A 27,859-nucleotide genomic window follows, 5' to 3' on the forward strand; every position below is an offset into this window, starting at 1 on the left:
CAGATTGAGAGAATGAGCAAAGTAGTGGCAGATGGAATAGTGAATGGAACAGTGCAGGGAAGTGTCTGGTCATGCACTTTGGTGGAAGAAATAAAAGTGTAGATTATTTTCTAAATGGGAAGGAAATTAAAAATTCAGAAGTGCAAAGGCACTTGGAAAGTTCCTTAAAGGTTAACATGCAGGTTGAGTTGGTGGTAAGGAAGGCAAATGCAATGTTTTCATGCATTTCAAGAGGACTGAAATATAAAAGTGAGGGTGTAATGCTGATGCTTTATGAGGCTTTAGTTAGATTGCACTTGGAATATTGTGAAGAGTTTTGGGCTCCTTATCTAAGAAAGGATGTGCTGGCATTTGGAGAGGGTCCAGAGGAGATTCATGAGAATGATTCCAGGGATGAAAGAGTTAACAATGAGGAGTGTTTGATGGCTCAGGTCCTGTACTTGTTGGAGTTGAGAATAATGAGGTGAGATTTAATTGAAACCGATCAAATATTGAAAAGCTGAGATAGAGTGGATGTGGAGAGGATGTTTTCTTTAGTGGGGGAGTCTATTTGCCAAGTCATCGGGTGTATTTAAAGTAAGGTTGATAGGTTCTGGATTAGTCAAGGTGTCAAAAGATATGGGGACAAGTCAGGCGAATGAGATTGAGAGGGAAAATAAATCAGCCATGGTGGAGTGGATGGTACAGACCTGATGAGCCAAATGGCCTAATTCTGCTCCTATGTCTTATGGTTTTGTGATGTTAAGATGATAAAAAGAATAGATTGAATGGTTAGCTAGTGCCTTTCTCCCAGGGTGGCAATGCCTAATATGAGGGGGCTTAATTTTAAGGTGATTGGAGGAAAGTATAGGGTGGATGTCAGAAGTAAAGTGGTAACTTTTACACAGAGTGGTAACTTCATGGACCATACTGCCTGGTTTGGTGGTAGAACCATATACATTAGGGTCATTTAAGAGACCCTTAGATTGGCACATGGATGAAAGAAAAATGGAGGGCTATGTGAAAGAGTTAGATTCTTCTCTTAGGTTAAGTGGATAGTACTGTGCTGTAATGTCGTATATTCTACTTTCTGTATATTGAGAACTGAGTAATAAGGGAACAATGCAGAAAATAGGCATGAAATTTGAAGAACCCAGGTATGGGGTGAAAGGGCCAGATAGTTCCTTTCTGCTCCCATTTCTCAGAAAAAATTGATGAGTATCAATAAGTTAGGAAACAGTGCAGGTCTGTAACTCCAATCTTGTAATTGTGCTAAGGTTTGTGGCAACCTGTGAATAAATGTATATAATTTTTAAGAATCATGAGTTTTTTGACAGATCATTGATGTACTTAAATGCAAATAAGTTTGGATCAGTTTGGACTGCCAAAATGTCGATGAATTTTTAAATGGTGAACTGAGAGAAAGTGTGATTGGGTGAAGTTACTATTATGTGATGGTTAATTACTAAAAAAAAGGCGATTGGGTATTAGCCTTTTTATCTGGAGACTTGAAAGATTAACAGGAGCTTTTCCAATAAAGTGATAATTGGATCACAGCAAGAATTGTTCACCATTCTGGCATCTCAGCCGGAAGAAATCCATCTGAGATTTACCAGAATTTTGCCAGCTTCAGTTAGGATGAGAGAAGACATAAATTAGGTTTGTGTTCCTTTGAATCTCAAGTGATGGTATACACTTTTGGAAAAAATTAATTATGGTTTGGATAAAAGCTTTCTTGTGTTCCTGAGGCTGTACAGAACAAGGGCATAGAAGCTTAAAAACAATGTTTGGAGAGAAGTTAAGACAATTTTTTATGCAAAGAACATTTACAAAGCATTTGTTTTAAATGCTACATCAGTGTATTGCAAATTTCAAATTGATTTCATTTGATCGCTAATGCAGCATCAAGAAAATATGTGAAATCTCAAAAAGATCCTTCAGTGAGAGCGATATGTGTGGTACCCCACCAGTGGCAAGAGATACTGCTGAAATACACCAAAGATGAAATTTGTGCATGAAATGCACTGACCTTGGATAGCGCTACTTGACCAAAGATGATAGTTATTGAACCCAAACAAGAGATAATCTGCAGATGCCGGAAATCCAAACAACACACACAAAATGCTGGCGGATCTCAGCAGGCCAGGCAGCGTCTATGGGGGAAAGATGTATAATTGACATTTTGGGCCAAGACCCGTTGGCAGGAGTCAGATGGCTAGAGCCCAGTGGACAAGTGGCTTTCTTGGGGAAGCCATATATGACATTCCTATTGGTCTGAATGCTAGAGGCAGAGACAATGGTGAACAGGCATTAAGGACACAGATGTTTGGGAAAGCAGTAATGGAGATTGTAGTTTTAACATATCCAGTGTACATGACCACACGGTACAGTGATGTTTCTGATTAGTCAAAAGTACAATAACTATTGTATACAGTCAGTAACCATTTTAATTGGCAATTTTGAAGTAATTATGCAGAAATCCAATAGACATTTTATCCTCATGAAAAACACACGATAGGAAGCCATTTGGCCCATTGAGTGTGTACTTCATACAATACCTATAAAAAGTATTCACAGCCCCTTGGAAGTTTCAATATTTTACTGTTTTACAAACATTGAATCACAGTGGATTTAATTCAGCTTTTTTGACACTGATCAACAGAAAAAGACTTTGCTGTCAATGTGAAAACATATCTCTACAAATATGAAACACAAAATAATTAACTGCTTAAGTATTCACTCCCTTTGATATGACATACCAGATCATCAGTGGTGTAGCCAATTGGTTTTAGAAGCCACATAATTAATTAAATGGAGATCTGTGTGCGTTTCAATTGAATGTGGTAGAAATACACCCGTCTCTGGGAGGTCCAGTTGCTGGTGAGTCAGTATCCTGGCAAAAACTAGACCTTGAAGACAAAAGAACATCCAGGCAACTCCACGAAAAGGTTGTTGAAAAAACACAAGTCAGGAGATGAGTACAAGAAAATTTCCAAGTCACTGTATATCACTTGGAGTACGGATAAGTCAATCAGCAAGCAATGGAAATAATATGGTACAGCTTTAAATTTGCTTAGAGGAGGCCGTCCTCAAAAACGGAGTGAGCATGCAAGAAGGGCACTAGTGAGGGAGGCCACCGAGAGACCTATGACAACTCTGGAGGAGTGGCTGAGATAGGCATAGAACAACTGTTGCCCAGATGCTTCACCATTTCCAGCTTTATGGGAGAGTGGCAAAGTGAAAGCTACTATGGGGGGAAAAAATACTCACATGGAATCTTGGCTAGAGTTTGCCAGAAGGCCTTTGAATTCAGCTGGAAGAAGTTTCTTATGGTCTGATGAAACCAAAATTGAGCTTTTTGGTCATCAGACTAAATGATCATCAAAAACCCACCATACCTACCACGAAGCATGGTGGTAGCTGCATCATGCTGTGGGGATACTTCACTGCAGCAGGCCCTGGAAAGCTTGTGAAGGAGAAGGGTAAAATGAATGCTGCAAAATATGGGGAAATCCTGAAGGAAAACCTAATGCTGTCTGCAAGAGAACTGTGACTTGGAAGGAGATTTATTTTCCAGCAAGACAATGACCCCAGGCATGAAGCTAAAGCTACACAGGGATGGCTTAAAAACAACAAAGTTAATGTCTTGGAGTGGCCAAGTCAGAGTCCAGACCTCAATCCAATTGAGAATTTGTGGCTGGACTTGAAAAGGGCTGTTCACTCACTTGCCCCATGCAATCTGACAGAGATTGAGCAGTTTTGTAAAGAAGAATGGGGGGGAAATTGCAGTGTCCAGATGTGCAATGCTGATAGAGACCTATCTACACGGATTCAAGGCTGTAATTGCTGCCAAAGATGCATCTACTAAATACTGACTTGAAGGGGGTGAGTAATTATGCAATCAATTATTTTGTGTTTAAAAGTTGTAATAAATTTCTACCAATTTGTAGAAATTTGTTTTCACTTTGACACGAGTCTTTCCCTGTTCATCAGTGTCAAAAAAGCCAAATTAAATGCACTGTGATTCAATTTTGTAAAATAATAATATGTGAAAACTTCCAAATGGAATGAACGCTTTTTATAGGCACTGATTTTGAATCTGAACCCCAAAGCTTTGTATTTTAACCTATCTGCTCATGAAGACAATGACATGTCTTTATGCCTTGTATTCAGTGGTATGTATCTATTCTTACCAGATTTAATCCCTAATGGTATAATTTATGAAGCAAAATTTTTTTTCATTTTATTGGTCCAAACTGGTCAGTATATTTCTTGCCATCAATGTTCCACTTAATATTATTCTCTAAATTATTCTGTGTAAGCCATGTTTCTTCCGTAGTTAGCTAAATTTAATCAATATTTTTTCCCTTTGTATCATTTGTTTTTTTTTCCCTTTCCAATCAATAAAGCTAACAAGAAAATTGGTCCTTTTTTCGGTGTTTCTACTAACACACAGAGAAACGAGGGCACCTGAGAGAAATGCGTGCAGTTGCAGGGATTGCTGCTTTATAGTGATTCAGAAGTTTCTTGAAGGTATCACACAAACTTCTCCTTTTACTGCTGGCCAAATTTTATCAACATTCTGCCTCATGGAAATGGTAATGTGCGTCACTAATTACCCAATTATTTCCATATACATTTGAGCTTGCATATTTTCTTCTTTTAATTTAAGCTATTAGTTAATCTTTAAAAGGATTCACTATATTCCCGTATACTTATTTCATTGGCTCAATCCATAAGTAGGTCAAATAAAAAATATATACAGGGTAATAAACTTGTAGTTTAATTAATTTTCCTTTCTTTGAAAGAAGGCATTGATAGAATAAACTAAGTAGGGTGTATTGCAGAGATCCAGATCTATTTTAGTTTGACCTTTAAACTCCATTGAGAGCATCTATCCAGAACAATCATGAATTTTTAATTTTGCTTTAGTCGCAAATGACTAGGTGTCACCTGTTGGAAATGTTGGAGGAACACTCAACAAATGGACAGAATGTACAGCAATTGAAGAAGTATTAATTGCAGTGTTTTAAAAGGCCTTTTGGCAGTACAGTAAAGAGTTTCTTTGCGTTGTTTATTGTGTTTTTTTAATTAAAGGATAAAGATGGAGACAGAGCCGTTCACCATGCATCATTTGGTGATGAAGGAGCAGTTATTGATGTTTTACATAGAGGAGGAGCAGATCTCAATGCTCGGAATAAGCGGAGACAGACTCCGTTGCACATTGCTGTAAATAAAGGTCATTTGCAAGTTGTTAAAACTTTGCTGGATCTTGGATGTCACCCAAGCCTTCAGGTAAGAAATTCACTCCTAAGTGTTCAAATAGAAGTTTAAAAATTTATGATGTACCATTTCATTTCACCGCTTGGTATTTATGGTGGAACTGTTACAATTAGTCAATAATACTAAAACTAATATTGATTTAAAAAAAATATAAAAGTTCAAGTAGATTTAAAAACATTCATTATCATTATTTATAACTGCTGATCAAAAATAGTATTGATTGACTATGGCCAGAAATGTTATCCACAGAGAAATTAAAAATGAAGTTCTTTATAAACATTTGTTTAATCCTTATATGGGACTTCAATTTATTCCATCATTTTATATAGAAGCAAATTGTAGGTATATTAAGTGCGATTTTACACATTGTCTACACTTGCATTAGTTTTAACTTCATTTTACAGTTAAGCAGTCTCTGAATATAAATGAAAATTGCATGGCTGCATTGGAAGTTTATTTTACATTTTTAAATTATAGTAAATGCTTTCATGATACCTCTGGAAAAGATTCTATAATTCTCTAATTTGACAATTTATTGAGAATTAGGTGATCGTAAAAAATTTAGTTTATATTGGGAATTTTGTGAACAAATTGCTTTTGAATATATTAACTTCTGAGACATTATTCAGCAAAATACCGTTAAAAGTAAAGAGATGTCACTTAATAAATTTTCGATAGTTCTATGTTCTTGGACATTATAAACTACATTGAAAAGCATATATTTTTGTTATTTGTTTTTATGAGGGAAAAACTGTCTATATTTTTAGCACTTAAGTATTCTTTGAAGATAATATCTTTACAGAGATGTACTTGTACTGTTTCTATGATCTTGTTTCTGCTTTGCCTCCAAAGCACCTGTAAATACTGAATACAAAACTCTCTTAATATTTCTACAGGACTCTGAAGGTGACACACCTCTTCATGATGCAATAAGCAAAAAAAGGGACGATATGCTCTCGGTGCTGCTTGAATCAGGAGCAGATGTAACGATCACTAACAACAATGGTTTCAATGCTCTTCATCACGCTGCTCTGCGAGGAAATCCTAGGTATGGTTCAAATATTATTTAAATTCCTGGAAAAATACTATATAATTTGTTGCTTGATAATTTTCCAATGTTCTTGGTTACTTATTATGTTGGGAGTGTGCTTTACTGGAATACTTTGAAGTCACTCCCATGTTATGAAAAGCTTTTATAAAACAACCATATTTATCTGCTCTGCTTGTAAATGTTTTTAAGCAAATGATGTACCATGATTTATTTGTCACATAGTTTTATGCGTGGTATCACCCAGTTCAGTGGTCCCCAACCACCAGGCCGCGGACCGGTACCGGGCCGCAAGGAAACGGTATGATTTGGCGATATGAGTCAGCTGCACCTTTCCTCATTCCCTGTCACGCCCACTGTTGAACTTGAACACACGCAAGGTCATCAGTGACCCAAGACGCAAATGACTTAAGACATGCAAAGGAATGGGTCTGTGACCCATCTGTGAATGTCCCCGGTGAATCATCCACATCAGCGCGGGAAGAAGATGAACTCCTCGAGCTTGCAAATGATGGTGGGCTGAAAAGTATGTTTGACATAACATCTCTGCCGGTATTCTGGATCAAACTCAAGGCTGAATATCCTGAGATAGCCACGAAAGCACTGAAAACGTTGCTTCCATTTCCAACATATCGCTGCGAAGCGGAGTTTTCTGCAATGAACGCAACGAAAACTAAATTGCGGAATAGACTGGACATAGGAACCCCCTTTGAGTATCACTGCCTCCCATCACCCCTCGATGGGACCGTCTTGTTGCAGGAAGACAAGCCCAGGGCTCCCACTGATTCAGCGATATTGGTGTGTTGCAATGATTTTAAATGTTCATACGAGGAAAATATGCGCTGTGTGTTTAACATCCAAACGTTACTTAAAATGTTATAATGCTATTGACTATAAGTGACTTATAATTCAGTGGTCCCCAGCCTCTGGGCCGCGAAGAATGCAGCAGTAGCCAGAACGCACCCAACACACCTTTAAGAAAAAAGCTGAAATAAACAAGCTAATTAATTACGTGCCGGGCAGCACCTAATCAATTAGCTTGTTTATTTCGGCTTTTTTCTGAAAGATGTGCTGGGTTTGTTCCGGCCACCGCTGTACCGCTGCATTCTTTGCAGCAATGTATCGGTCCGCAGCCCGGAGGTTTGGGACCACTGTTATAATTGACTTAACGCCATATTCATGCGAGGAAAATATGTGCTGTGTGTTTAATATTAAATTCATTAGATAAACTCCTTTAGAAACGAAATTGAGTGATTAGGCACTTATAAGTGACTTATCACCTATATTCTGGTCGTGATTAACACCTACCCTACCCCCCTCCCCCCCATGGTCGGCTGGTCCACAAGAATATTTTCAATATTAAACCGGTCCGCGATGCATAAAAGGTTGGGGACCTCTGACCCAGTTTGTTAATGATGACAAAATCTGGTGGGAATTAGAATGTGCACGTACTGAATTTACAGTATCTGTAGAACTTGTTCCTGAAGCTCCACCTCAGCTAAAAAAGTTGGTGGGTTGTGACTACAACTTTTAATTAATTAAATTTGTAATGCCCATACTTTTTTTTTAATCTCTTATAATCTGCTCTTTTCTCGTAGTTGGGTAGTTCATTGCCTATTTTAAATGACTTCGTAAATTCTTCAAATTCTTACCACCATTACTGATTCATGATTGTATTAGAAGCAAATGTTAAATGACGTGCCTTAATTTTTTTCTCCATCTACTTTTGTAGGTGGATAAGATCATTTGAGACATTAACGTATCTTGCACTTGTGAATGAGAGAACAATAGAATTATTCTGTATTAATTTTTGTTGCGCTATTTAGAACTAGTAGGATATGGGAAGAAATAGCTGTGGCAAAACAAAACCTGAAGGTTGTGAACAATAATATAGGCATAAACTAGAAACAAAACTCGTGTATCAACTCTATGTATTGTCATCGAGTTACACCAGTTGTAAATTGTGGATTGTAAACCATTGGTAAAAGATGGCTCTATATCTCCTTTCTGTCAAAGTGGAATCCATTGGATGAATATAGAAGGTCAATCTGAAAGCTTTCAACCATTTTCAACCGGAATTGCAAAATGGATTCTAATTCATTTGTATCATCTCTGAAATCGCTGTTCAAACAATTTGTTTTTGGCCGACACAGTATATGAAAATTGGCTGGATGTGCAGGATTTTTAAAACATTTATTTAGAGATGCTGTGCAGAATAGGCCCTAACGGCCTTTTGAGCCGCACTGCCCAGCAACCCCCGACAACTGTGATTTAACCCTAACCTAATCACGGGACAATTTACAATAACTATTTAGCCTGGTACGTCTTTGGAATGTGAGAGAAAACTGGAGGACCTGCAGAAAACCCACGCATTCTACGCGGAGGATATACAGAGACTCCTTACAGAGGATGCCTGGATTGAACTCTGAACTCCACCCTGAGCTATAATAGCGTCACGCTAACTGCTACGCTACCATGGCACCCGCTGCCTGTCTAACCTGGGATGCCATCCAGGTGTCCTGAAGTACTAAAGACTTGCACTCCAGAATCTAGCTAGAAACTGTTACAGTACACTGCAGTACTGGTATTTAACAGACAATGTGGAAAATTGCCTAGGCAAGTTCTGTTCAGAAATAAGAGGACAAATCCAATTTGTCCAATTAGTACTCTTCTCATTCTCATCTTAGACTGTGATTTTTGGATTAGGTTTGCTGACTTCCACTGTAGGTCTATTGGTTTTGAGGGGACAATAGATAGTGTTGACTTGTAGATTTTGCTACGGAAAATGCTTTGTAGGTCAAGTGGGTGGATGTTTAGGGAGGTGGTATATTACTTTTGCCTTCTATGCTGATCTTCTGTATGGTCTTTATGCATGGAACTTAGAAACATAGAAAACCTACAGCACAATACAGGCCCTTCAGCCCACAAAGCTGTGCCAAACATGTCCTTACCTTAGAAATTATGATGATTGTGAAGACACGTAGTCCTCTTTTATTGTCATTTAGTAATGCATGCATTAAGAAATGATACATTATTTCCTCTGGTGTGATATCACAAAACACAGGACAAACCAAGACTGAAAAAACTGACAAAACCACATAATTATAACATATAGTTACAAAACAGTGCAACAATATCATAACTTGATGAAGAAGTCCGTGAGCACAGTAAAGTTCAAAGTTTCTCAAATGTCCCACATCTCACGCAGATGGGAGAAGGAAGAAAATCTCTCCCTGTCATGCCGACCACAATCCGACTCTGAGTCATCCGAAAACTTCAAGCTCTGATCAGCTGTCCGACACAGAGTACTGAGCGCCATCTGTGTCCGAACGATTCAACAACCTCCTCGGTCACCAAAAGCAGGCAAGGCCGGGGATTTTGAGGCTTACCCTCTGAAAGATTCACGAGCACACAGTTACGACAGCAGCGAACGGGCGTTTCAGAAATTTCTCCAGATGTTCCTCTGTGCTTTCACGGCCATTCTCCATCAAATCAGAATGGTCCACGGCCCCTATTTAACAGATACAATATTATTTTCACTGGAGAGCTGTGCACGTGTGGCGCGCTGCCATCTTCTCCTCCCGCCGATAGGGAGACTGAATTACCTAGAATTACCCATAGCCCTCTATTTTTCTAAGCTCTATGTACCTATCCAGGAGTCTCTTAAAAGACCCTGTTGTATCCACCTCCACCACTGTCGTCGGTAGCCCATTCCATGCACTCACCACCCTCTAGATTTAAAAAAAAACTTGCCCCTGACATCTCCTCTGTACCTACTTCCAAGGACCTTAAAACTGTGCCCTCTCATGCTAGCCCTGGGAAAAAGCCTCTGACTATCCATATGATCAGTGCCTCTTATCATCCTATACACCTCTATCAGGTCACCTCTCATCCTCCATTGCTCCAAGGAGAAGAGGCCGAGTTCACACAACCAATTATCATCAGGCATGCTCCCCAATCCAGGCAATCCTTGTAAATCTCCTGTGCACCCTTTCTATGGTTTCTACGTCCTTCCTGTAGTGAGGAAGGATGAACTTGGTTCATGATATCACTTTAAATGTTCCTTCTCTTTGTTTAGTCACGACCTGGGTGTTTCCAGGGGTTGTAGCAATTCTTTCATGGATGTTTTTAAAGGATTTTTAATTCTTTTACTCTCCCCATCTAGTAATCTCTTGTCAAAGGCTGCAAATGACTTGGGAGCTCAGTGCTGGGAACTTGGCCTGGCATAGGATATTGACACTGGTTTGCGTATTTGCAAACGGATTTGAAGTATTTTGTCATGTGGTGTTACCTCTGCAGTTGCTTCAAATGCCTGATACAGGTAGTTTGTATCTTGAGGAAAATAGGAAGGCAGGGATCACTGCTGCCCAGAGTTATGTGCTGGGTTAAGATATTAATTTTCAAAGAACTTTTTCCTGAGACCGAATATTGCTGTGAAGTTGATGGTATCATTCACAATGCTGTCAATTAACCAATAACTTGTTCACTGATGTTGCTTGAATTTTGCGCAAGTACACTGCTCCAGACCTCGTTTCAGTCTTAGTCAATGCATGAACAGAAGTGCTAAATTCCAAAGGTTAAGGTTACTGCCTTTGACATTAGTGAAGTGTTTGACTGATTGTCACATCAATGGGGCTGATCTAAAGTAAAGTAAAAGGAAATTTGGAGAAAAGCAGTGATTTTTAGTGAGAAATTAGTAGGAATTCAGAGCTGTTTTGCTCACTGCTGTTTCAAGTATTCAGACATAGAAATGCCAGAAACGGGCGGAGGTGAAAATGAAACGATTTCACTACTCTAAGTTAGGACCTACGAAGAAGTTATCATCAACCATATTGAATGTTACCTTTGGACTCCACTGTACACAGCTCTCATCTTTGACTCCAAGTAGCTGTTTGCATGTGACAGCGGCCACAGCCCAGTATAGTGTTTTGACAAGCGGGCCAAACCGGGTGAGATTAGCTGCTGGGTTTCATACCCTGGTGAGATAGGGACGTGCATGTCCTAACGTGCAAAGTCATCTCCTCTGGTCTGGGCGGATGAGATGTACAGTGAGATCCAATGGCCAGGAAAACAGTTCTGCAATGCTCCGTGGAGAGCAAAGGGCAAGACTAGGCTCAGAAGAATTAGTCATCCACTGCAGCCAGGGAAGACCCCAGTTGTGATGTCTAATCATACCACACATTCCAAGGTCGGGAGAGTGGACTGCGCCAATGTAATGGATTTTCCACTTTAAATATACTCCCAAGAAGGGTTCCTGTCATTGTCGAATATAGCAGATACACACCAGTACTTTTGATAGTATTCTAATTTGTTCTGTATTTCATTTAAATAAATAATTTGTTACTCAGTTAAACAGCAGTTTGTCTTTTTTTTTTCATACTTTTTTAACTATTTCCATGAAACTTTGGCTAATTGGGGCAGCCGCTTAGTTGAGCCAAAATGTACTTGTCCTAATGTGTCGCAATTAACTGGAATCCATTGTAATTTTAAAATTGGTTTGTAACGAAGAGGATCACTGACTGAAATAACAAAGTATCATGAAGAAGTGACTAAACTGAGAATATATATTTTGGGTAATGTAGGGATGGAAAGTATTGTAAAGAAGGAATATTCAAGATATTCCTGGTAAGGTGCACTGACTGGAATCTTAAAGTCTATAATAATTGTCTTATGTACTAAACAATACTGTACAGATGAGGAAATTAACTGGACTTTGAACCTGAAAGAAAATTTTAACAATTTGAATGCTACTTGCATACTGTAAATCAGTTGGGGCAAAAATAAGACATGCTGACGATCTTGCACAACAGCCTGTCATTTCTCTCAGCTTATGTCAGAATAGCATTACATTTGTATCATTGTATATGCTTCAAGAGTAAGTCAAAAAGAAACGGAGTACAAGTTTGGAGGAAATATAATACTGTGAGCAATGGGTAATTCAGGTGGCCCAGACAAGGATGGGGGGCAGGCAAGGGAGAAAATGTTACCTCTCGCATGGCACAGGTCACAATTAATTTTGAGTCATTCATCCAAAACAAATTTAAATAATGTGAACTGTGCTTTTATGTACAAAAAGCTTTATCTTTAGAAATTTTGTGGCTATATAAAACTGCAATAAAATTTCAAATTGTAACATTTAAAGTAGGGAACAGTTTATATTTAACAATATAGCTAGTCAATTAATTCTGTAATTATAAACATAATAAATTATGGAAAACCCATGTAAACAAAAATTAGTTATGGTGGCTGAAAACCAATTGTACTGCAAGAAACATAACTGGTACAGATGAATTAGAAACAGCAATTGCTTTAAAATGTTATGTTTATTGATATGAACAGTATGGAAAGAGCAACACAATAAACAGTAGCTCATGTGAAACAAACGGTAAATATGAATTTAAGTCAGCTTGTGGTGTAGTGGCATCAGCACTAGACTTTGAGGTGGATGGTCCTGGGTTCAAATCTGGGCGACTCCTTGCAGTGTTGAGTTAGCAACTCAACCTTGTAAACAATGTTTCCTCTGATTTGTAATGAGCAGTGTGCGCTAAAATCTTTGCTGTGCGATTTTTTGCCTAGTGACAACTGAATAAGTTCTTCAATTAAAAATAGTATAAATAAGCTACTTCTAAAATCTGCAGACAAATCATCGCAAATTCCACTTTGTCAGCACAGTCCGCGTCAGAAACCAGAAAAGAAAATGTGATGTTCATGATTGTGAAATATACTTAACATGTCAACGAGGTAGAGGGAGACAACCTGTTGTGTACGTTTTAAATTCCATTGTGCACTAGTAGCAGAAGGTGTGTGCGTGCGCACAAATGCACACCTTAAAAGGGAACATTGCTCAGAAAAAAACACAAAATGCTAAAGAAATGGCATGTTTGCCGCCCGATGCGCCGCAAGGTGCAGAGAGGAATAACTGTGAACTTGGAGTGGATTAGGGATCATAGAAAACAGGTGCAGGAGTAGGCCATTTGGCCCTTCGAGCATGCACCGCCATTCAGTATGATCATGGCTGATCATCCAACTCAGAACCCTGTACCAGCCTTCCCTCCATACCCCCGATCCCATTGATTTCTCTTCACTGATACCAGAGTCAATAATTATAGATTATTTAGTTACTCAACTTTTATGCCATTTCATACCTATCTAAAGCAAATTTTAACTTGAGTGACTTTCTATTTTAAGATAACTTGAATAAAACTATATTATTAAATAAGTAATTGATATGTCCTGCAAGAACAAAACATGGGATTAGAGGCTTTTCCATTAAGCAGCTGAGCAGTTATGTTATGGTGCAGTAAAGTTGCAGTATCATCTTTCTGTTGGCAATAATTCATACATACGAAAGCACCCACCTGTCAAAGCCCTCTCAAACCTTGTGTTTTGAGAAGATCTCTCATTCTTCCATACTTCATTGAATACAGATCCAACTTATTAGACCATTTTTCAAGTGTAAACTCCTTCATCCAGGGAATCAACCTGGTGAATCTTCCCTGCACTGTTTCCTTTGCAAGTTTATACTTAAATATGACCAAAGACTGTTTCCTCAGCGCCTCCAGCTGCTATATTCCATTCCCTAATGGGCAAAGTTCCATTAAGGCCCTAGTTGTTAGCATGTAGATACATGAAATAATGTTTCATGCTCCAGGATCCCCACTTTACTGCAAGATTTTGCAGTTTTACTCCATTTAACCACTCAATATATTGTGACCAACCCAATGTGCTCTTATCTTGTATCATAGACTTTTATGTCAAATGCCTCTGGAACTGTAAATGTCATGCTCTACATAGCATTTGAAAAGTAAATGATTTAATTGTAACCCTCAGGTTCTGTCGGCTGAGTAAGTCTAAGGAAGACAATCTCTAGCCCCGCCAAACGTGTGAAATTGAGGTCCAAAACCTTCTGTTTGTGTGGATGCTGCGTGATGTGTCACCCTGTTACAAATCAGTACCACGAAATAACTGACAGTACACCATATGCAATTAAACGATTTAGCTTTATAATTCTTAATTTGACTAAAAGATTAGTCAAGAAAGACAAAAAGAAAAGGGCTCATTTTAATGAAACAGTTTAATGTGCACAAGTTGGAGCTCATGGTTTTCCTTTCGCTGGTCCTCCATCAATTTCCCCGGGCTTTGTTCACTCCCGGTCCCACTCCACATCTACGATCTCTCCTTTCTGGCGTCTTCTCTTTCCATCTCCCACCAAACAGGACCCAGATCACCTCGGTGTCAGGCACACAGCACGAAAACACACTCCCCTCATTGGATGGCTTGCACCCGTTATCTCTAACCATAACCCAAACACGGCTTCTACAGAAAGACCATTATGTTAGCAATTGAACCTTTCCCAGGGTGTTACATAATAAAAAGAAAATACCAGCCAAGAATGTGAAAACTATTTGGAGGAATTATTAGAAATTTGCAGCACAAAAGGAATTCATTGTTGTAATGCCAACTGGATGTGAAGCATTTAGCTCATTCCCATTTCCTTGTTTGCAGTGCATTGCCTTGTAGATTATGGTTATTCAAGGACCATCCAGATATTTTTTTTAAAACCTGTAATGGGTTCTGCCTCCACCATCATTTCAGACGCACTCAGTGAGTGTGGGGGAAGAAAAATCTTAATCTAACTAGGATCATCAGCTTCACAGCTAAAAATGATTTCATTATTTTCATTAGTTATTCTTTGAATAATATTGAGGCTTTTTGCTAACACTGGTAATTTTCTCTTTTGTACACTCCAGCCTTGATGTAGTCAGAAGGATGGTACTCAACCAACATCTCGATAAATAAAAGCTATGGAAAATTCAGTCAGTTATGTTTGGCAGTGCCGTTGTGAGTTTGATGTGTGAGTAACAGAACTTTCTACGGTGGCTACAGTTTTCTTGCCAAATGGAAAGTGAAGCATGTCCTGTTTGCCTTTGAACCTCAACCCAGTTCTTTGGCTCTTCATGGTGACTGCACCAACTTGATATTGCTAGACTAAGGATTTGCTGTCAAGGTTCTTCTAGTTATTAGGAATATTGAATTTTTTCAGACCTTGCTAAATCCTGTCGGTGTGTCAAATCTCATTTATTTTCTGTGTTCTGATGCTGAGATACATCCTAGGATGCACTGGGTCACATCATGAGTAATGTAATCTGAGGTCATCGGGTGTTTCGGGTCTTTCAACAACACTTGCCCAGACGACCTAGCCAGGGTTGATCAGGCTCCAGCTTGTGTCCCAGCAACATTGGTCCACGGTTACACTACTTGATCCACAGCCGTCTGGAGGCTCATTCAGCAGCCTCTAAGACAATTCTGATGGCTTTTTTCTTTGCAGCCCTCACATAGCCATGGGAAGAGTAGGTTCTGCAGAGCAAACTGCTAGTAAAACTTTACACCCCACCTCTGTAGGCTCGTATTGTGCCATCTACTGTTGTCTTTGTTTTCTTGTTAATAATAAAATGCCATAGCCAAATTTAAGCACAATTTTATAGCTGCATTCTTACTGAGTTAAAGGCTTTCTGTAAGTTCATGATTATTGTGTAGACTTGATTCCTGTTCTCAGCTTTCTCTTGTATAAATTCCAGTTATGAAGAACATGGCTGATGTGGAGCCAAAGGGTCAAGGGTTTAAGGTAATGAATCAAGGCTGGCATTTCCTTGCACACTTTCAGGTTGCTTGTTAAATAGAGGTCCCAACTCTTAATTGATAGGAAATCAAGGAGTTTGGTCAACACTTGTCTCTCACTGAGCTTGAATAAAATTTAATATTTGGTCTAAATTCTGTATACAAATTGTTTGCTATGTTTGAATCTAATGGAATAGACACTACATTTAAAGTGATTGTTAAAGTAATTTAAAGTAATTGTTAAGTGAAGAAGGAGGACACTACCGTGGCTGACAAGTGAGGTCCAAGCCATAGTAAAAGCAAAAGAGAGGGCATACAAGGAAGCCAAAACTATTGGGAAGCTAGAGGATTGGGAAGCTTTTAAAAACTTAGAAACAGAAAACCTACAGCAAAATACAGGCCCTTCAGCCCACAATGCTGTGCCAAACATGTACATACTATAGAAATTGCCCAGGGTTACCCATAGCCCTCTATTTTTCTAAGCTCCATGTACCTATCCAGGAGTCTCTGTGTGTGTGGGGCGGGGGGGGGGAGGTGCGGAGTCTTACCCCTGAAGGAACTTGCAGAAGGAAACTAAGAAAGTCATTAGGAAGGAAAAGATGAATTATGAAAGGAAGCTGGTGACTAATATCAAAGATGATACCAAAAGCTTTAAGTATTACCCTCACTAATTTTTATAGATGCACCGTAAAAAGCATTCTTCTAGGGTGCATCACAACCTGGTATGGAAGTTGTCCTGTCGAAGACCGGAAGAAGCTGCAGAAGATCGTGAACACGGCGCAGCACATCACACAAACCAATCTTCCGTCCTTGGACTCCCTTTGCACTGCATGCTGTCGGAACAGTGCTGCCAGGATAATCAAGGACATGACCCACCCAGCCAACACACATTTCGTCCCCCTTCCCTCAGGGAGAAGGCTCAGGAGCTTGAAGACTTGTATGGCCAGATTTGGGAACAGCTTCTTTCCAACTGTGATAAGACTGCTGAACGGATCCTGACCCAGATCTGGGCCGTACCCTCCAAATATCCGGACCTGCCTCTTAGTTTTTTTTTTTGCACTACCTTACTTTCCCTTTTCTATTTTCTATTTATGATTTATAATTTAAATTATTAATATTTACTATTGATTTGTAATCCAGGGAGCGGGAAGCGCAGAATCAAATATCACTGTGATGATTGTATGCTCTAGTATCAATTGTTTGGCGACAATAAAGTAAAGTCAATATATAAAGGGTAAAAGAGAGTCAAGGGTAGATATAGGACCAATAGAAAATAATGCTGGAGATATTGTAATGAGAGGTGCAGAGATGGCAAAGGAACTGAATGCGTATTTTGCATCAGTCTTCACAGTGGAAAACATCTGCAGTATACCAGACATTCAAGAGTGTCAGAGAAGTGAAGTATGTGCAGTGAAAATTACGACAGAGAAGGTGCTCAGGAAGCTTAATGGTCTGAGGGTGGATAAGTCTCCTGGACCTGATGGAATGCCCCCTCGGGTTCTGAAGGAAGTAGCTGGAGAGATTGCGGAGGCATTAACAATGATCTTTCAAGAATCGATAGATTCTGGCATTGTACCGGATGACTGGAAAATTGCAAATGTTACTCCACTATTTAAGAAGGGTGGGAGGCAGCAGAAAAGAAACTATAGACCTGTTGGCCTGCCATCAGTGGTTGGGAAGATGTTGGAATCGATTGTTAGGGATGAGATTACGGAGTACCTGGAGGCACATGACAAGACAGGCCAAAACCAGCATGGTTTCCTGAAAGGAAAATCCTGCCTGACCAACCTGCTGCAATTTATTGAGGAAATTACAACCACGGTAGACCAAGGAGCTGCAGTAGATGTGGTGTACTTGGATTTTTAGAGCGTCTTTGACAAGGTGCTGCAAATGAAGCTGCTTAGCAAGATAAGAGCCCATGGAATTGCAGGAAGTTACTAGCATGGGGTTACAAAGATACGTGGAGGGGTGGGTAGTGTTGAGGAAACAGAGAGCCTGCAGAGAGTCTTAGATAGTTTTGGGGAGTGGCAAATGAAATATAGTGATGGAAAGTGTATGGTCATGCACTTTGGTGGAAGAAATAAATCTATTATTTAGATGGGTCGAGAATTCAAAATGCAGAGATGTGCAGGATGCCCTAAAGGTTAACCTCCAGGTTGAGTCGGTGGTGAAGAAGGTGAATGCAATGTTGGCATTCATTTCTGGAGGTGTAGAATATAAGACCAAGGATGTGATGTTGAGCCTCTATAAGGCACTCATGAGACCACACTTGGAGTATTGTGTGCAGTTTTGGGCTTCTTATTTTAGAAAGGGTATGTTGACATTGGAGAGAGTTCAGAGAAGATTCACAAGAGTGATTCCAGGAATTAAAGGTTTACCATATGAGGAACGTCTGGGTGCTCTTGGGCTGTGTTCCCTGGAGTTCAATGAGAGGAGATCTCATAGAAACATTCCGAATGTTAAAAGACCTGAACAGGCTAGATATGGCAAAGTTATTTCCCCATGGTAGGGGAGTCTAGGAGAAGAGGGCACGACTTCAGGATTGAAGGACGTCCATTTAGAACAGAGATGTGGAGAAATTACTTCAGTCAGGGGGTGCTAAGTCTGTGGAATTTATTGCCACAAGTGGCTGTGGAGGCCAAGTCATTGGGTGTATTTAAGGCAGAGATAGACAGGTTCTTGATTAGCCAGTGCATCAGAGGGTATGGGAAGAAGGCAGGGGAGTGGGGATGACTGGAAGAATTGGATCAGCCCATGATTGAATGGTGGGGCAGACTCGATGGGCACAATGGCCTACCTCTGCTCCTATATGCTATGGTCTTCTGGTCTTAAGACAGGAAATAAAAGTGTGGTAGCGTTCATGGGTCAATGTCTCTTCAGAAATCGGATGGCAGAGGAGAAAAAGCCATTCCTGTGCCTTAGTTGAGTGTGTTAAGTGTGTGCCTTCAGGTTCCTGTACCTCCTTCCTCAAGGTAGCAATGAGAAGGCGGCATGTCCTGATTGATGGGGTCCTTAATAATGGACGCCACTTTTTTGAGTCATCACTCCTTGAAGATGACCTGGATACTATGTAGGCTAGTGCTCATGATGGAGCTGACGAAGTTTACAACTCTCTGGAGCTTACTTGGATCTTGTACAAGTAGCCCCCTACCCCCATATCATACAGTGATGCAGCCAGTTAGAATGCTGTCACATTACATTTGTAAAAAGTTGCATTCAAGACAAGTCAGGGAAATTATAATAGAGAAACATAAAACCGTGGAAGGGTACAAGACAAAGGCACTGAACCTGTTTCTGGAGTTCAGTGTAGTCCATCATGAAGAGGTGAAAGAAATGCGACAGCACAGCCACACTGCCTAGGTCAGGCTGCCCCTCCAAACTTGTCAGAGAAAAATAGCACTTGTAAGAGAGGTTTCTGTGAAGCCAACAGTCACCTGAATGAGCTTCAGAAGTCAATGGCTGCAACTGGAGATGAAATTCATGGCTTTGCAGTCTTTAAGGCCTTGCACAAAAATGTTATTTATGGAAGAGTGGCAAGGAAGAAGCCCTGGATTTTAAAAAGAATTATTATAGTCAGATGAGACAAAAGTGGAACTTCTTGGTCTCAAAACTAAGGTGTAAATCTAGTACTGTTCATCAGCCAGGTAACACTATCCCTGCTGTAAAGTATAGTGAAGGTAGCATCATGCTATGGGGATGCTTTTCAGCAGCAGGGACTGGAAATCTGCTCAGGATTGATGGGAAGACGAATGCTGCTAAATCCTGGATAAAAACCTGCTACCCTCTGCTCGAAAGCTTAAACTGGGGAGGAAATTCGCCTTTCAATTTAGCCACTAGCCAGTAGTCTGTCAGAGTCTTAACAGTTAACCTGGGATATTTATGAAGGAGATTGATTTAAGCAGGATTTTCTCCTCCTAAACATATTATGGATGTTATTGATAAGTAGGTAAAATAAAATTATTTTGAGTCTGTTTGATACTCCTTTCTTCAACACCTCCCTCCCTCCACCCACACTTTTAAGATGAATGTCAGTGATATTGTCATCATGCATATGTTTTAACTTGATTTTGCATAAGTTTATATGTAATCTTCATGCTGCCTACTTATTATCAGTGCACATCTGATTTCTTAATGTGTTTTGTTTAGTCCTTAGCCCAAGTACTGGATGTGCCTTTCAACTTGTGTCAGTCAGTATCTGTAACTGCATTGCAGATGTTTGAAACTACCTCTGTGAAGGTGACAAAAGGATGTTCAAGGATACTGCTGTAAAACCATGAACAAATTAGCAAAAAAACATTTTAGTTATCTCTGATTTCCAGATATCTTGGCTGTGCATCTTGTCTTTTTGCAGTCTTATAAAAGACTTAAAACTGTTGAAATGAGTATTTTAAATCTAAACGTGTTTATTTGCTAGGAAAGCTTATAAGATACAGCAATGAGACAGTTTTATGTATTAGATGTTTGGTGTGTCATATAATATAGCTGATAATACAGCAAAATCATAGGTACATATTTTAACTGAAATAGGTAATGAATATGTTAAATTCACAGATATCTCAGTACATACGAACATGTATATATGAATCCAAATGAGTGTTTTGTGACCTTTGTGTGATTTTTCACAATCAATCAAACAGTTGTAATGCCATGACATTGTTTCAAAGTTGATCACTTTAAAGAACATCTTCTACCAATAATTTGCTCTGAATCCAACAATTTGCATACCTCATTAATGTTTTTGCTTTCTCAGTGGTATCATACTTCCTGGCAATAGTAAATATTCAAATACCACCATTAACCTCACATTTTAACTTGTAGGGATTTTAGTTTGTTCATCTTTACTGATGCAACAAAAATGAACTGTCTGCCAAATGCCATCTCATAACCGTAGCTCAGATAAGTTTTGTTTGTTGTTCTTTTTTTTAGAATACTCCATTGTTTCAATGTAAATATACAAATAGCTTCAAATTGCATTTAGAGAATAGCAACATACAAGGAGTGCTGGTGAAATCAGCAGACCAGGCAGCGTCTATGAAAAAGAGTAAGTAAACAGTAACATTTCGGACCAAGATTCTTCATCAGGACTCTGGCATTTTGTGTGTGTTGCTTTGGATTTCCAGCATCTGCAGATTTTCGCCATCTTTAGAGAATATCATTTAGTTTTTCCTTTGTCTAAAAAGTAAACCTGAATTAGAATATTTGAAAACCAGTTATTAAATTAATCTATTAGGCTCCCAACTTCATAGAATGACATTGTCAAATGTATGGATGGAAAGTGAGTACTGTTTTCAGTCTTGCTCCTATTGTGATTAATGCATAGCTATAGCTGGCTGAAGGGGACCAAATCCGTTGAAAAGTTGACTTGGTTCCATTTTCAATCTGCAGATGCTGGAAATGCAAGCAACACACTCAAAATGCTGGAGGAGCTGAGCAGTACTGGAGAAAAAAAGATGAGGGTTCATTTTACCAGCTTTAGGAAAGCATTGGCTATTGAGAAATGTATTTCTTTATGTTCTCAGTTTGCCAGCTTCCCCTCCTCAGTAAAACCGTTGATATTATTTGTTTCTACATCTTTTGGTTTAAACATTCGCAGTTTTGTCCTTGAACACCTGTTTGAGCAGAGTTGATTTGTTCAGAATGTTCCACTAGATGAATTATTATGACTAATGTTACATTGTGTTTCGTAATTGGGTGTTCTGCTTAATGCTGCTTCTAGCACCATGTCACTGTCATTTTATTCAAGTGTCATGTGGTGCAACTGTAGTGACAAAGTCAGCTGTAAATTGAGTTCACAATAAAGCAATAAAATGCGTTTGGATGGCTGGTTGAAGAGCAATGTGCTTTCAAGCAGTGACTATATCCAGAGACCACTGGCAACTGTGCTAGTACGTGTCAGTTGCTGGTCCTGGGACCATATTGTTCCTTTCAGGATGCATTTGGTTTCTGGAAGGGTGTCTCATAGGCCCAACACAGCATACCACATTACAGGATCCCTTCCATGTGGTCAGCTGTACTTCCTAAAGTGCCTTGGTTGTCATTGAGGCCCTAGTGCAGTGCCTGTCAGATGTGTTTTCACAAGTATTCAAAAATATCCAGGAAGTACTGAAGAAATGCAAGTTTAAAAAATACAGACTAAAATTAACAAGCAATACTTAACTGGAGGAACTCAGTGGGTTGAGTAACATCTGTAAGGTGAGAGGTGGTGGAGGAACTGTTGACATTTTGAGTTAAATCCCTGCATCAGATCTCATAAGGTCCTGGTGCGGGGTTTCAGCCTGCAATATCCTCAATTCTTTTCCCTCACCCCTCACAGATGTGACTCAACCCACTGAGTTCCTCCAGCAAGTGCTTGTCATCCACGTCCCAGCATCTGCAGTTTCTTGTGACTGCAAAGATCCTTGTACAGATAAAAGTAAATGCATTTGAACTAAAGTTGTCAATGTTTACGTATGGTGCTGCAGGCAGATATTTGTCCTCTTTCACTTCATTGGACTGTTGTACAACAATAACTTGAAGACCGAGAGAGAAAATTGAACACCTCTGTGCAGAGCCATTGGTTAAGACACATCCACTGGCACAGTTCAGATCTGGTTGACACTTACCTGGACCAGAGACTGCAGTTCCTCCAGTAGATCTGTGATTTTGATGCTTTAATGCTAAATAATATCAACATCTGTGTACTGTGTGTAAGGCAGATGCTTGGAAAGTTTAATGTACAATCAGCAAATGCTCAAGTTTCTGTATGATCTGAGGTAGTCTGTTTGAAAGGTGTGACTTTCGTGATTGGAAAAGATGTATAGTACTGCTTTAAAAAGGAAGTGTTCTACTGTTATTGTATTAACAGTGACCTGCCTTCTGTTCTTGAAATGTGTCTGATTCGAAAGGTAAATGAAAATTCTCAAAGCAATGTGTATTTTTGATTTGTATTTTGCCAGTATTTGTTACTGGAAGGTCCGACATAGATTTGGTTAAAGTAATGCAAAACAAAGCTCCTTGAATATGAACGAAGTATGATATTTTGACTTCTGGTGTAGTAGTGAGAAAAGAAAATTGCATTTTGTTTTTCTGTGATCGTTCATTGTATTAAGAATAGGAGTACAGTGGATTTTGGTTAATTTGAACATATCGGGACCAATTCATTTTGGCCCAGTTAAGTGGCTGCCCTGATTAGCCAAAGTTTTACAAACAGTTAAAAAGATATAAAGAAAGACTAATCACTTTTTAATGGAGTAACAACTGTGTATTTAAATGAAATACAGAACAAATTAGAACACTACAAATACTATTACAGTACTATAAAACTGTTAGCTCCTAATAGTTATCGACAAATCCCGTGTATATTGCTGTGTTCTGTTGATTAGCTGTAAAGAAACAAAATCAGTGTAGACACCTTGTGCAGATAATGGACTACCTCTTCCCACCTCCCCACCTCCCCCCCCCGCAGCCTTTCCTCCCCACCTCCCTCCCCCCCGCAGCCTTTCCTCCCCACCTCCCTCCCTCCGCAGCCTTTCCTCCCCACCTACCCCCCCCCACACAGCCTGTCCTCTCTCACCCCCCCCCCGTGGCTCTCTTCCCCGTCTTCCCCCCCCCCAACAGCTCTCTTCCCCGTCTCATGACATCAGGCTGGAGGCCTGATCTGAGAGTGATTTTATTATGGCAGAAGAGGAGGCCATGGGATGACATGTCAGAATGGGAATGATGATTGAAATTAAAATGGTTGGCTAGTAGGAATTCTGCTTTTTTGCTGATGGAGCGAGGAAGCTCAACAAAGTGGTCCCCCCGCAATCTCCATCAGGTCTCTCAAATGTAGAGAAGGCCACATTGGGAGCACCGGATACAGTAGATAGTTTCACGGTGAATTGTTATCTCACCTAAAAGGACTGTTTGGGGCCCTGAATGGAGGTGAGGCAGGAGGTGAATGGGCTTGGAGGACAAATGCCAGGAGGGATATTAATGGGACAAGGGAATCACGTTGGGTTGTGGGAGGTAAAAATGTGTTTGGTGGTGTGGTCCCATTGAAGATGGCAGAAATTGTGGAGGATAATGTGTTGGATGTGAAAGCTCATTGGGTGCTGTGAGGACAAGAGGAATTCTATCCCCGTAAAGGCAATGGGAAGATGGGATGAGCACAGATGTCCACAAGAAATGGAGGAGATGTGGGTGAGGGCAATATCAGTAGTGGAATCTTTGGTGGAATCTGATCTTTGAAGAAGAAAGACATCTTCGATGTCCTGGCAAGGAAAGCCTCATCCTGGGAACAGATGCAGCAGAGATGAAAGAATGAAGAAAAAGGAATGGCATTTTTACGAGAAACAGTGAGAAATAGTCAAGGTAGCCATGTGAATCAGTAGGTTTATAAAAGATACTGGTAGACAGTTTGTCACCAGAGATGGAGACAGATGGAGAAAGGGGAGAAGGGTGTCAGAAATGGGCCTGGCGAATTTAAGGACTAGGTGGTAGTTTGAGGCAAAATTGATGAAATTGACAAGCTCAGCATGGGTGTATGAAGCAACACCAATGCGGTTGTCAATGTAGCACAGAAAGAGTTGGAGAGTAGTAGCAGGGAAGGCTTGGAACATGGATTTTTCCATGTAGCCAGTGCAAAGGGAGCATAGCTGGGGTTCTTGCAGGTACTCATGGCTACATCTTGCATTTGGAGAAAAGTGGGAAGAGCTGAAAGAGAAATTGTTGAGGGTGAAGACCAGTTCCGCCAGACTGAGGGTGGTGTTGGAGGGACTGGGTCTGTTGTTGAGAAAGAAGTGGAGAACTTTAAGGGACTGGGTCTGCTGTTGAGAAAGAAGTGGAGAGCTTCAGGGCTGCCTTGATGGGGGATAGAAGTGTATAAGGACTGGGCATCCAAGGTGAAAATGAGGTGATCAGGGCAGGGAATTGGAAGTTGCTGAAGAGATCGGGAGTGTGTGAAGTGTTGTGGACATAGGTGGCAAGGGACTTGAAGCAAGGGGGATAACATGAAGTCGAGATATGTGGACACGAGTTTAATGGGGCAGGAGCAGGCAGAAACACTGCGTCTACCCAGACAGTCAGATTTGTGCAGTGCAGGGTAAATAAATTATGAAATTGGTGAATGAGAGGTCTCCAAAATTGATGAGGTTTGTGATGGTGCTGGAGACAATATCCCGATGGTTTTAAGTGGGGTCATTTTTAAGAACTAAGTAAGAGGAGGTGTCTGAGAATAAATTGTGACATAGGGTGTGTAGGAAAGACGATGTACTTTCTGCATGTAGCTTGGAGCTTTGTAGAAGGTGGGTAGGACCATTTTAGAATGTACCGGAACACTTCAGAGCCAATTAAGTGCTTAAATTGTAGTTGCTGTAGCATAATGAAAAATGTAACAGAAGGGAAGAGTGGAATTATGAATCTCTCCAAATAGTTGCCAATATTTTGATTGAATTAATTAGTTATCAACTTCTATTTAAATTTTCAGAATCTAAAATTAATTTCCATCAGAAGGCTGTAAAGGGACTTTGTTTATGTAAATTTGATTGAACACACTCACTGGAACATGCACATTATTAGCTCAGCCTTCAGGAATTGCATGTTCCTAATCAAAAGATATACTAAGGTATTAAAATGTTGTGCGTTAACGGCTGTTTTACCAGTGCTTTCTTCAAGATTCAACTATTGGTGCATTTTGAAGGTTTTTGTTATTTTTTATGAACAGAATTCAGAGACTGAAATGTTAATATTTAATATTGTTATTTTCTAGCTGTGCTGCACCTTATTGAAAATGCTCTGTCTCACATTAATAAGCTTAACTTTACATTTGTAATGCTTTTTTAAAAAAAAATCACAGAAGAATCAACCTAAAGGGTGTTCTGTTTCGTTATTCCAAATTAGTCAAATCACTGAACTTTTGTGTGCCAATGAACCTTTGACAGACAATGGTATATTAAAAGTAACTTAAGCTGCCAATATTGTTGTAGCTCTAATATTAATTTAAACCAGAAATGATCTATTGTTCACTAAGAATGCTACTGACATTAGTAACAGGTAAGTTATTGGAAGTATTTTTTAAATGGGACTGGATATTTGGTTAGACAGGGACTGATTAGGAATAGTCAACATGACTTTGTGTATGCTAAGTCATGTCTAAGCAACCTTTTCAAGTTTTAGCAAAAGCTTTGACAAGGTCCCACATGGGAGGTTGGTCAAGGAGGTTCATTCATTTGGCATTCAGGATGAGATAGTAAATTGGATTAGACATTGGCTTTGCGCTAGAAGCCAGAGAGTGGTAGTAGATGATTGCCTCTCTGACCTGGAGGCCTGTGACTAGTGGTACGCCTCAGGGATCGTTGCAAGGTCTGTTACCATTTTGTTATCTGCCATGATGTGGATGATAATTGTAGTAAACTGGATCAGCAAATTTATGGATAATACCAAGATTGGGGGGGGGGGGGTGTAGACAGCAAGGAAGGCTATCAGAACTTTTAGTGGAATTTGGACCAGCTGAAAAAATGGCAGATGGAATTTAATGCAGACAAGTATGAGGTGTTACAGTTTGGGAGGATATACCAGAGTAGGCCTTGCACAGTGACCTGTAGGGCACGGAGGAATGTGGTAGAACTTGGATCTGGGAATACAGATCCACAATTCTTTGACAGTGGTGTCACAAGTAGATAGGGTTGTAAAGAGAGCTTTTGGCATATTGGCCTTCATAGATTAAAGTACTGAGTACAGAAGTTTGACTGTTGCATTGAAGTTGTGTAAGACATTGATGAGGTCTGATTTTGGAGTATTTTGAGCATTGGTCACCTGCCTTACAAGATAGATAACAATAAGATTGAAAGAGTCCAGTGAAAATTTACAAGGATGTTGCCAGGACTCGAGGGCCTGAGTTACAGGAAAAGGTTGAATAGGTTAGGATTTTATTCTCTAGAACGTAGGAGAATGAGAGGAGATTTAAAAGTGGTGTACACAATTATGAGGGGTATACAGGTAAATAGGGTAATATAGGATAAATACAAGCAGGCTTTTTTTGCTGAGGTTGTGTGAGACTAGAATTAGAGGTCCTGAGTTAAGGGTTAGAAGTGAACTGCTTAAGGGGAACATGAGGGGGAACACCTTGATTCAGAGGGTGATGAGTGTGGAACAAGCTGCCAGTGGAAGTGGTGGATTCTGGTTTGATTTCAACATTTAAGAGAAATTTGGATAGGTACTTGGATGGGAGGGCCAATGGTCTGGGTGCAGGTAATAGGATTAGGCAGGTTAATAGTTAGGCACAGACTAGAAGGGCCAAAGAGTCTGCTTCTGTGCTGTAGTGCTCAGTGATTCTTGTAAATTACTTGCTTTGGTTTCCCATTTTGTGTAGCATTGCCTCAAGATTTTGTCTTTTGTAGTAGGCGTGTTAAGAGCAGAATTCTCAATTTATTGGACAAACAATAAAATTTAATTAGCTCAGAAGACCAGGAATACTGTCCTTATGTTTTATCAAAACCTTTTCTATGAATCACCAGTACTGTATTTTACTTTTCCAAAAGCTTTATTGGTAAGAGTTCTGTTTTGCTGTATTTCACATTTGTATTGAATGTTCTGTGAATTCTACAAAGAAAACCGAATGTCATATTTTGGTCGGTAGTGTAATGCTTGCTGCTTTATTCAGGAGGAGTTGAATTTATTGCACTTAGATACTTCATGTTGTTTGACATGTTTTAATGAAGATTATTTCAATTTTGTTCTTTCTACATCTTCAGTTATATTGGATGACTTCTACAAATTAAACTTCAGTTTGATAACTCGTCATTTAAGCTGGTCTTTAAGTTGCGCTGTTCGAATATTTAAAAATATATGCAGGATGCATATTTAACAAACAGCTGTATTAAGCAAAATACTCAGATGTGCATTTTCCTTTAAGCTTTATATAAAGGTGTAAAGTCAGGCAACACATTGCTCAGTGGCTTTTATTACTTTCCA

General features: G+C 39.6%; 1 protein-coding gene across 2 annotated transcripts in view; it reads left to right on the forward strand.

Moving 5' to 3' along the window:
- The window catches only part of mib1 (MIB E3 ubiquitin protein ligase 1), a 169,733-nt gene that overhangs the window by 76,156 nt on the left and 65,718 nt on the right, over positions 1-27,859 (forward strand). For both annotated transcript variants that reach the window (XM_063065926.1, XM_063065933.1), the window contains exons 11-12: positions 5,077-5,274; positions 6,159-6,310. In XM_063065926.1, the coding sequence (XP_062921996.1) occupies positions 5,077-5,274; positions 6,159-6,310 (350 nt within the window). The remainder of the gene's footprint in view (positions 1-5,076; positions 5,275-6,158; positions 6,311-27,859) is intronic.

Source organism: Mobula hypostoma, chromosome 1 (assembly GCF_963921235.1).
Source record: "Mobula hypostoma chromosome 1, sMobHyp1.1, whole genome shotgun sequence".
Classification (NCBI taxonomy): Eukaryota; Metazoa; Chordata; class Chondrichthyes; order Myliobatiformes; family Myliobatidae; genus Mobula; species Mobula hypostoma.